This window comes from Ascaphus truei, chromosome 18, assembly GCF_040206685.1.
Source record: "Ascaphus truei isolate aAscTru1 chromosome 18, aAscTru1.hap1, whole genome shotgun sequence".
NCBI lineage: Eukaryota > Metazoa > Chordata > Amphibia > Anura > Ascaphidae > Ascaphus > Ascaphus truei.
Window position 1 is genome coordinate 9,758,520 of NC_134500.1, and position 10,773 is coordinate 9,769,292.

Sequence of the window (10,773 nt, forward strand, 5' to 3'; positions counted from 1 at the left end):
AGATGCCGTTATACACAGTGAGACACCCGTCAGACCTGTGCACAGAATGACAGACAGACAGATGACAGACACAGACGGTCCCCACCAGAGACAGTCGAGCTGGGAAACGGGGCTCTTTGCCCCGGGTTGGCTGATGTCCCAGATCTTGACGCAGCCCTTGCCCCCGGTGTACACGTGGCGGTGTGGGTTACTGATGGTCACGGCGCACACCACATCTCCGTGACTCAGGGTGCTGATCTGCCGGGCGTGACGCGGGATCCCAGCTCCAGTGAGAGCATCAGGAGGGGAAGGGGGACTGGATGCATCTGCCCATCTGCACTGACGTGGAAGGAGTAAGCCCTGAGAGAGAGAGGGGGGGGGAGGAAGGGTGTGATAAGGGCACGGAGACCAGGGGGGATGGGGGGAGGAGGAAGGGTGTGATAAGGGCACGGAGACCGGGGGGGGGGGGGGGGGGGGGGAGGGAAGTGTGTGATAAGGGCACGGAGACAGGGGGTGGAGGAGGAAGTGTGTGATAAGGGCACAGAGACCGGTGGGGGGGGAGGGGGGAGGAAGTGTGTGATAAGGGCACAGAGACAGGGGGGGAGGAGGAAGTGTGTGATAAGGGCACGGAGACCAGGGGGTGGGGGGGAGGAGGAAGGGTGTGATAAAGGCACAGAGACAGGGGGGGGAGGAGGAAGTGTATGATAAGGGCACGGAGACCAGGGGGGGGGGGGGAGGGGAAGGAGGAAGTGTGTGATAAGGGCACGGAGACCGGGGGGGGGGGGGAAAGAGAGGTGATCAGGGAACGGAGACCAGGGGAGGGGGGAGGTGTAGGTGATCAGGGAACAGAGACCAGGATGGGGGGGGGGGGTGATCAGGGCACGGAGACCTGGGGGGGGGGGGGGGTGTGGGTGATCAGGGCACGGAGCCAGGGGGGGGGGGGGGGGGTGTGGGTGATCAGGGCACGGAGACCAGGGGGGGGGGGGAGGAGAGAGAGAGGTGTGGGTAACCAGTGCACGGAGACAAGGGGGGGGGGGGGAAGGTGTGTGATAAGGGCACGGAGGGGAGGTGTGCGAGACAAGGGCACCTCGGGGTGGGGGTGTGATCAGTCGGTGGTTAGGACAGATCTAGGGGAGGCGGTGGGAATTATTGAAACATTTCGATGGCTCGTTGTGTTGATAAGCGAGAAGCAGAATCTCAATGTGATTGCGTCACCTACAGTGGATCAGCAGGAAATCAGAGGGAGGTCTTAATGAGCAAGACTGGGTGGGGGACACAGTACCCCAAAAAACTCACGGTTTCCCCCCCTGGTGGGGTGTCAGGCTGGAGGGGACCCCCGTGCTTCGCATGGAGAGGAGTTGCCTCAAACCCTACCTGTCAGACACAAGACAACCAAAAAATCAGCTCGATAAACAGGACACGGAGCATGTGCCGCACACGCACCACACGCACCACACACACGTTACTTCTCACCATCGGTGTTCTCCCGTACGCCGCGACGACACCACTTTGGACGCCAGTGTAGCCCCCCGGGCTGACAAGCGGCCCCGTTCATGTCATGGTGACCAATCACAGCGAAGGGGCTGGCGTAGGAGGTGCCAATGGTGAGCGGAGTGCGGAGCACAGAGCCTGCGGGGAGGAGGGAGCATTGCAGCAAGAGACCATAGACAATTCTGTAAGGGGCACAGAGACGCCCCCTGACTGACTCACCTGGAAGGTCAGCGGCTTTGCTGTGCTGAGGTCTCAGGCTGGCAGGGTTGCTGGTGCCAGGGATGGGGTGAGAGATTTCTGTCCGTGGGGCGAAGGATTTATCAGCCTGGGGCAGAGAGGGAAACACGAGGAACGCGATTAGAAAACAGTGGGACAGAGACACCCCTTACCTCCAGGCTTGGTGTGGAGGGGGGCGGGCATGGAAGCGAAGGACTGTTGGTTGCGTGAGGAAAGTTGGATTGGTTGGGTGGGTGGTTGAGGAGAGTTGGATTGGTTGGGGAGTGAAGGAGAGTTGGATTGGTTGGGTGAGGAGAGTTGGATTGGTTGGGTGGGTGAGGAGAGTTGGATTGGTTGGGTGGGTGAAGGAGAGTTGGATAGGTTGGGTGGGTGAGGAGAGTTGGATTGGTTGGGTGGGTGAAGGAGAGTTGGATTGGTTGGGTGAGGAGAGTTGGATTGGTTGGGTGGGTGAGGAGAGTTGGATTAGTTGGGTGGGTGAGGAGAGTTGGATTGGTTGGGTGGGTGAGGAGAGTTGGATTGGTTTGGTGAGAAGTTGAGGTTGTAAGAGAGCTTGGATGGTTGGGTAAGAAAGTGACCGGAGGCGTTGATTGGTTGGGTGGTGAGGAGAGTTGGATTGGTTCGTTGGGGAGTGAAGGAGAGTTGGATTGGTTCGTTGGGGAGTGAAGGAGAGTTGGATTTGGTCGTTGGGAGTGAAGGAGAGTTGGATTGGTTCGTTGGGGAGTGAAGGAGAGTTGCAATTGGTACGTTGGCGAGTGAAGGAGAGTTGGATTGGTTGCAGGGGATAATTGGTTTGGTTGCAGGGGGACACACCTGTCCCGTATCCCGGGTGCTGCTGCTGCAGGAGGTGGCAGAGCTTGGGCTCTCTGGGGGGTCCCTCTTCAGGCTGCGCGCTCTGTCAAGCCCATTCTCCAGGGGGGAGGGAGCCGGACTCACTTGGGGGCTTGCAAGGTCCTGGGAGTACAGAGTGCAAAGTGGTAACTCAGGGGGAGCAGGCAAGTGAAGCCTTGCTGAGCTAGGAGTTCCTCCTCCCGACCTGGGGGTCTGAATGTCACCCCCTCTGCCCCATGTTACCCCTCTCAGGTCCGTCCCCCGCTCCTGCCCTCTAACTCACCTCATTGGACACGTCCACCACCACATCCTCACTCCTGCCCCCGTCACTGTCCTGTGAAATATGGGGGAGGAGGGAGATGTTCAGGTATCAGAGAGTCCAGGAAGGGTTGGGATCCACCCAAAAAGGGGGTCTCCCCTTCTGGGGTCCTTACTTCATACTAATTTGTTTTTGTTATTGTTTTCTTTTAGGGGGGCGTATTTGTGTGTGGTGGTAGGGGTGGGCAGTATTTTGGTTATCCCCAGGGGTAAGGGTGTCAGTATTTGGGATGCCCTTGAGGCGAGAGGGGGTTAGTTGATTTTCTGGGATCCTCACATAGGGTCTCAGACCCTCCTTCTCCTCTGCTTTGCGTTTGCGGCTCTCGCCCGCCGTGCCAGTGCTGCGCTGCTTCTCACTGCTCCCCGCACTGTCTGCCGGAGACACGGAGGTATTCTGTACAGAGAGACGGGAACGTCACTCACTGAAGGGACTGAGGAGAGGAGGGGGACGGGACGGGACAGCAAGGGGTCACTCACTGTGCTTGATTCTTGATCCTCAGGGGCTGTCGTCGAGAATTAACCATCCAATCATCGGGGGAGGAAGAAGAGACAGAAGATGAAGTAACCACATATTATCCTTCTCTCCCCACGATCCTGCTGTATGAGCCCCCTCCCGATCCTGCTGTATGAGCCCCCTCCCGATCCTGCTGTATGAGCACCTCCCGATCCTGCTGTATGAGCCCCCTCCCGATCCTGCTGTATGAGCCCCGTCCCCTCTCCCTAAACTGCTGAATGAGCCCCCTCCCCTCCCTCTCACTATTCTGGCAGTTTGAGCCCTCCCCCTCCCGCTGTATGAGCCCCCTCCCTCTCCTGCTGTATGAGCCCCCTCCCCTCCTCTCCTGCTGTATGAGCCCCCTCCCCTCCCTCTCCCGCTGTATGAGCCCCCTCCCCTCCCTCTCCCGCTGTATGAGCCCCCTCTCCCGCTGTATGAGCCCCCCTCTCCCTCCCTCTCCTGCTGTATGAGCCCCCTCCCTCTCCTGCTGTATGAGCCCCCTCCCCTCCCTCTCCCTCTGTATGAGCCCCCTCCCCTCCCTCTCCTGCTGTATGATCCCCCCTTCCCTCCCTCTCCTGCTGTATGAGCCCCCTCCCCTCCCTCTCCCGCTGTATGAGCCCCCTCCCCTCCCTCTCCCGCTGTATGAGCCCCCTCTCCCTCCCTCTCCTGCTGTATGAGCCCCCTCCCTCTCCTGCTGTATGAGCCCCCTCCCCTCCCTCTCCTGCTGTATGAGCCCCCTGCCCTCCCTCTCCTGCTGTATGAACCCCCTCCCCTCCCCCTCCCTCTCCTGCTGTATGAGCCCCCTCCCCTCCCGCTCCCCTCCCCCTCCCTCTCCCGCTGTATGAGCCCCCTCCCCTCCCTCTCCCGCTGTATGAGCCCCCTCCCCTCCCGCTCCCCTCCCCCTCCTGCTGTATGAGCCCTCTCCCTCCCTCTTTTCCTTCCTTTTCACCTCGGGGGTCCACATGCGGGTGACTCTTCTCCTCCTTCACGCCCGGCTGAGGCTGCCCACCCAGCGCAGTGAGGGAGAGGATGTTGGCGTTGCCTCCGGTGACGGGCAGGATGCCAGGGGGCTGAACCCCGAGGGGTGCGGGAGAAGGTGCACCACATGTGCCAGCTGCTGGGCCTGGAGCTGCTGCTGCTGCAAGGGGAAGGCAGGCGACGTCACACACAGGGGCAGGGGGGAGGCAGGCGACGTCACACACAGGGGCAGGGGGAGGGGGGCGACGTCACACACAGGGGCAGGGGGGGGGGGGAGGCAGGCGACGTCACACACAGGGGCAGGGGGGAGGCAGGCGACGTCACACACAGGGGCAGGGGGAGGGGGGCGACGTCACACACAGGGGGCAGGGGGGGGGGGGGAGGCAGGCGACGTCACACACAGGGGCAGGGGGAGTGCAGGCGACGTCACACACAGGGGCAGGGGGGAGGCAGGCGACGTCACACACAGGGGCAGGGGGGAGGCAGGCGACGTCACACACAGGGGCAGGGGGGGGGAGGCAGGCGACGTCACACACAGGGGCAGAGGGGAGGCAGGCGACGTCACACAAAGGGGCAGGGGGGGAAGGCAGGCGACGTCACACAAGGGGCAGGGGGGAGGCAGGCGACGTCACACAAAGGGGCAGGGGGGGAAGGCAGGCGACGTCACACACAGGGGCAGGGGGGGAAGGCAGGCGACGTCACACACAGGGGCAGGGGGGGAAGGCAGGCAACGTCACACACAGGGGCAGAGGGGAAGGCAGGCGACGTCACACACAGGGGCAGGAGGGGAGGTAGGGCGACGTCACACACAGGGGCAGGGGGGGGAGGCAGGCGACGTCACACACAGGGGCAGGGGGGGAGGCAGGCGACGTCACACACAGGGGCAGGGGGGGAAGGCAGGCGACGTCACACACAGGGGCAGGGGGGGAGGCAGGCGACGTCACACACAGGGGCAGGGGGGAGGCAGGCGACGTCACACACAGGGGCAGGGGGGGAGGCAGGCGACGTCACACACAGGGGCAGGGGGGAGGCAGGCGACGTCACACACAGGGGCAGGGGGGGGAAGGCAGGCGACGTCACACACAGGGGCAGGGGGGAGGCAGGCGACGTCACACAAAGGGGGCAGGGGGGGAAGGCAGGCGACGTCACACAGGGGCAGGGGTAGGCAGGCGACGTCACACAAAGGGGGCAGGGGGGGAAGGCAGGCGACGTCACACAGGGGCAGGGGGTAGGCAGGCGACGTCACACACAGGGGCAGGGGGGGAAGGCAGGCGACGTCACACACAGGGGCAGGGGGGAGGCAGGCGACGTCACACAAAGGGGCAGGGGGGAAGGCAGGCGACGTCACACAGGGGCAGGGGGGTAGGCAGGCGACGTCACACACAGGGGCAGGGGGGGAAGGCAGGCGACGTCACACACAGGGGCAGGGGGGAGGCAGGCGACGTCACACACAGGGGGCAGGGGGGGGGGAGGCCAGGCGACGTCACACACAGGGGCAGGGGGAGGCAGGCGACGTCACACAAAGGGGCAGGGGGGGAAGGCAGGCGACGTCACACAAAGGGGCAGGGGGGAGGCAGGCGACGTCACACAAAGGGCAGGGGGGGAAGGCAGGCGACGTCACACACAGGGGCAGGGGGGGAAGGCAGGCGACGTCAACACACAGGGCAGGGGGGGAAGGCAGGCAACGTCACACACAGGGGCAGAGGGGAGGCAGGCGACGTCACAGGGGCAGGAGGGGGGGGTGAGGGGGGGGGGGGGGGGGGGGGTGGGGGGTTGGGTAAAAAATGGGGGGGGGGCGTCACACACAGGGGCAGGGGGGGGAGGTTCAGGCGACGTCACACACAGGGGCAGGGGGGGGGAGGGTCAAGGGGGGGGGCGAGGACGTCACACACAGGGGCAGGGGGGGGAGGCGCGACGTCACACACAGGGGCAGGGGGGGAGGCAGGCGACGTCACACACAGGGGCAGGGGGGGAGGCAGGCGACGTCACACACAGGGCAGGGGGGGAGGCAGACGTCACACACAGGGCAGGGGGGGGAAGGCAGGCGACGTCACACACAGGGGCAGGGGGGAGGCAGGGCGACGTCACACAAAGGGGCAGGGGGGGAAGGCAGGCGACGTCACACAGGGGCAGGGGTAGGCAGGCGAAGTCTCACAAAGGGGCAGGGGGGGAAGGCAGGCGACGTCACACAGGGGAGAGGGGTAGGCAGGGGGACGGCGACGTACACACAGGGGCAGGGGGGGAAGGCAGGCGACGTCACACACAGGGGCAGGGGGGAGGCAGGCGACGTCACACAAAGGGGCAGGGGGGGGGAGGCAGGCGACGTCACACAGGGGCAGGGGGTAGGCAGGCGACGTCACACACAGGGGCAGGGGGGGAAGGCAGGCGACGTCACACACAGGGGCAGGGGGGAGGCAGGCGACGTCACACAAAGGGGCAGGGGGGGGGAGGCAGGCGACGTCACACACAGGGGCAGGGGGGAGGCAGGCGACGTCACACAAAGGGGCAGGGGGGGAAGGCAGGCGACGTCACACAAAGGGGCAGGGGGGAGGCAGGCGACGTCACACAAAGGGGCAGGGGGGGAAGGCAGGCGACGTCACACACAGGGGCAGGGGGGGAAGGCAGGCGACGTCACACACAGGGGCAGGGGGGGAGGCAGGCAACGTCACACACAGGGCAGAGGGGAAGGCAGGCGACGTCACACACAGGGGCAGGAGGGGAGGTAGGCGACGTCACACACAGGGGCAGGGGGGGGAGGCAGGCGACGTCACACACAGGGGCAGGGGGGGGAGGCAGGCGACGTCACACACAGGGGCAGGGGGAGGCAGACGGACGTCACACACAGGGGCAGGGGGGGAGGCAGGCGACGTCACACACAGGGGCAGGGGGGGAGGCAGGCGACGTCACACACAGGGGCAGGGGGGGGGAGGCAGGCGACGTCACACACAGGGGCAGGGGGAGGCAGACGACGTCACACACAGGGGCAGGGGGGGGAGGCAGGCGACGTCACACACAGGGGCAGGGGGAAGGCAGGCCGAAGTCACACACAGGGGCAGGAGGGGAGGCAGGCGACGTCACACACAGGGGCAGGAGGGGAGGCAGGCGACGTCACACACAGGGGCAGGAGGGGAGGCAGGCGACGTCACACACAGGGGCAGGGGGGGAGGCAGGCGACGTCACACACAGGGGCAGGCAGGCGACGTCACACACAGGGGCAGAGGGGAAGTCAGGCGACGTCACACACAGGGGCAGAGGGGGGAAGTCAGGCGACGTCACACACGGGCAGGGGGGGAAGGCAGGCGACGTCACACACAGGGGCAGGAGGGGAGGCAGGCGACGTCACACACAGGGGCAGGAGGGGAGGCAGGCGACGTCACACACAGGGCAGGAGGGAGGCAGGCGACGTCACACACAGGGGCAGGGGGAGGGGGGCGACGTCACACACAGGGGCAGGGGGGGGGGGAGGCAGGCGACGTCACACACAGGGGCAGGAGGGGAGGCAGGCGACGTCACACACAGGGGCAGGGGGGGGGGAGGCAGGCGACGTCACACACAGGGGCAGGGGGGGAGGCAGGCGACGTCACACGACAGGGGCAGGGGGGGAAGGGAGGCGACGTCACACACAGGGGCAGGAGGGGAGGCAGGCGACGTCACCCACAGGGGCAGGAGGGGAGGCAGGCGACGTCACCCACAGGGGCAGGAGGGGATGCAGGCGACGTCACACACAGGGGCAGAGGGAAGGCAGGCGACGTCACACACAGGGGCAGAGGGGGGAAGTCAGGCGACGTCACACACAGGGGCAGGGGGGGAAGGCAGGCGACGTCACACACAGGGGCAGGAGGGGAGGCAGGCGACGTCACACACAGGGGCAGGAGGGGAGGCAGGCGACGTCACACACGGGCAGAGGGGAGGCAGGCGACGTCACACACAGGGGCAGGAGGGGAGGCAGGCGACGTCACACACAGGGGCAGGAGGGAGGCAGGCGACGTCACACACAGGGGCAGGGGGGGAGGCAGGCGACGTCACACACAGGGGCAGGGGGGGGAGGCAGGCAACGTCACACACAGGGGCGGGGGGGGAGCAGGTGACGTCACACACAGGGGCAGGGGGGAGGCAGGCGACGTCACACGCAGGGGCAGGGGGGGGGGAAGGAAGGTGACGTCACACACAGGGGCATGGGGGAGGCAGGCGACGTCCCACGCAGGGGCAGGGGGGGAAGGCAGGCGACGTCACACACAAGGGCAGTGGGGGGAAGGCAGGCGACGTCACACACAGGGGCAGGGGGGGAAGGCAGGCAACGTCACACACAGGGGCAGGGGGGAAGGCAGGCGACGTCACACACAGGGGCAGGGGGGAAGGCAGGCAACGTCACACACAGGGGCAGGGGGGAAGGCAGGCGACGTCACACACAGGGGCAGGGGGGAAGGCAGGCGACGTCACACACAGGGGCAGTGGGGGGGGAAGGCAGGCGACGTCACACAGGGGCAGGGGGGGATGCAGGGGCTTATGCACACGGGGGGGTGCAGGGGCTTATGCACACGGGGGGGATGCAGGGGCTTATGCACACAGGGGGGATGCAGGGGCTTATGCACACAGGGGGGATGCAGGGGCTTATGCACACATGGGGGGATGCAGGGGCTTATGCACACAGGGGGGATGCAGGGGCCTATACACACAAAGGGGCAGTGTGGGGGGGGGGGAGAGATACAGGGGCTTTTACACACAGGGGTGGGGGGAGGAGAAGGAACAGGGGCCTATACACACGGCGGGGTGGGGGGAGAATACAGGGGCTGATACACACAGGGGCATGGAGGGGGGGGGGGCGATACAGGTGCTTATACACATGAGGGGGGAGAGGATAAAGGGGCCGATACACAGGTGCGGTGGGGGGGTGAACATACAGGGGCCTATAGACACGGGGGGGAAGGGGGAGGAGGATACAGGGGCCAATACACACGCAGGGAGGGGGGGGGAGATACAGGGGCATGGAGGGGGGAGATACAGGGGCATATACACACACACACATGGGGGAGGGTGCGGGGGGGAATACAGGGGCCGAAACACACACAGAATCACAGCCGGGCGCTGCACATACCCCGATTGCCATATTCAGCTCACTCATGGTCACTTGTTTGGCCCGATCCACAGCCTGGACCACCTGCTGCTGATGCTGGGGTGAGAGAGGAGGAGGGGGGGGGGGGCGCGAAGAGGAGGAGGGGGGCGAGAGGAGGAGGGGGGGGGGGGCGAGAGGAGGAGGGGGGGGGAGAGAGGAGGAGGGGGGGGGAGAGAGGAGGAGGGGGGGGGGAGAGAGGAGGAGGGGGGGGGAGAGGAGGAGGGGGGGAGAGAGGAGGAGGGGGGGGGGAGAGAGGAGGAGGGGGAGGGGGAGAGAGGAGGAGGGGGGGGAGAGAGGAGGAGGGGGGGGGAGAGAGGAGGAGGGTGGGGGGAGAGAGGAGGAGGGGGGAGGAGAGAGGAGGAGGGGGGAGGAGAGAGGAGGAGGGGGGGGGGCGAGAGAGGAGGGGGGGGCGAGAGAGGAGGGGGGGCGAGAGAGAGCAGGAGTGAGAGGCGAGATAGCAGGCTGCGCACACACAGCAGCAAAATCCACCCCCCCCCAATAAAGTGCCAGAACCCCCTCCCTACACAAAGCGGAAGAATCCCCCCCATACAGCAGCAAAATCCCCCCACCCCCCCCAATACAGCAACAGAATCCCCCCCCCCCACACACACACATGGTGACAGAATCCCCTGCACGCTCAGTGCCAGCCCCCCCCCCTGCTCCCTGGGTGCTTCTCACACATGCTGGTCACCTCTTGGGGCAGGAAGGGGATTATTTGCACCATCATACTGCTCAGACGCTTGGCGACTTCCATCTGCAAGGAAAGCAAAGCAGAAAGTTCACCTATCACGGAGAGCGGTGACAGAGGAACCGCCCCCGTCTACCCCCCCTCTCAGCGAGAGTGCGTCCCCCCGCCTACCCGCTCCCTCCAAACCCCCTTAAGGAAAAGTGCGTCCCCCTCCCCCCCGCTTAGCAAGAGTGCGCCCCCCCCCCTCTCAGTGAGTGCGGCCTCCCCGCTCGCAAGTGCGCCCCCCGCCTACACCCCCTCAGCGAGTGCGCCCCCCTCCACCCCGCTTAGCGAGTGCGCGCCCCCCACAAGCAGTGAAAGTTCGGGGTTATTCAGCACCGCATTGATCTATGCAGGTCATGTGATGGACAGAACCCCAATATAACAACAGTCCTGACATGACGTTCCCTTGCCCTGTTATAAGAACATCTCCTGACATGCCACTACACACGGGGGCTGCTACAGTCCGCAGGGGGGGGGGGGGAGAATGCTGCTACTGCCAGGAGGGGGTTGCTACTGCCCGCAAGGGGGAGGGGCGCCTGCTGCTGCCCGCAAGAGGGGGTTAGCTGCTACTTTCTGCAAGGGGGGGGGCTGCTACTCACCTGTTTA

General features: G+C 65.6%; 1 protein-coding gene across 1 annotated transcript in view; it reads right to left on the reverse strand.

The window, feature by feature from the left end:
* TLE3 (TLE family member 3, transcriptional corepressor) overlaps positions 1-10,214 on the reverse strand; it is a 21,861-nt gene extending 11,647 nt beyond the window's left edge. Inside the window, 12 exon segments of the mRNA XM_075576260.1 lie at positions 89-285; positions 288-442; positions 1,453-1,608; positions 1,690-1,795; positions 2,518-2,658; positions 2,819-2,869; positions 3,131-3,247; positions 3,331-3,356; positions 4,296-4,421; positions 4,424-4,484; positions 9,420-9,494; positions 10,129-10,214. Of these exon segments, the coding sequence (XP_075432375.1) occupies positions 89-285; positions 288-442; positions 1,453-1,608; positions 1,690-1,795; positions 2,518-2,658; positions 2,819-2,869; positions 3,131-3,247; positions 3,331-3,356; positions 4,296-4,421; positions 4,424-4,484; positions 9,420-9,494; positions 10,129-10,191 (1,274 nt within the window). The 5' untranslated portion in view covers positions 10,192-10,214.
* Between the last annotated feature and the right edge of the window lie 559 nt (positions 10,215-10,773).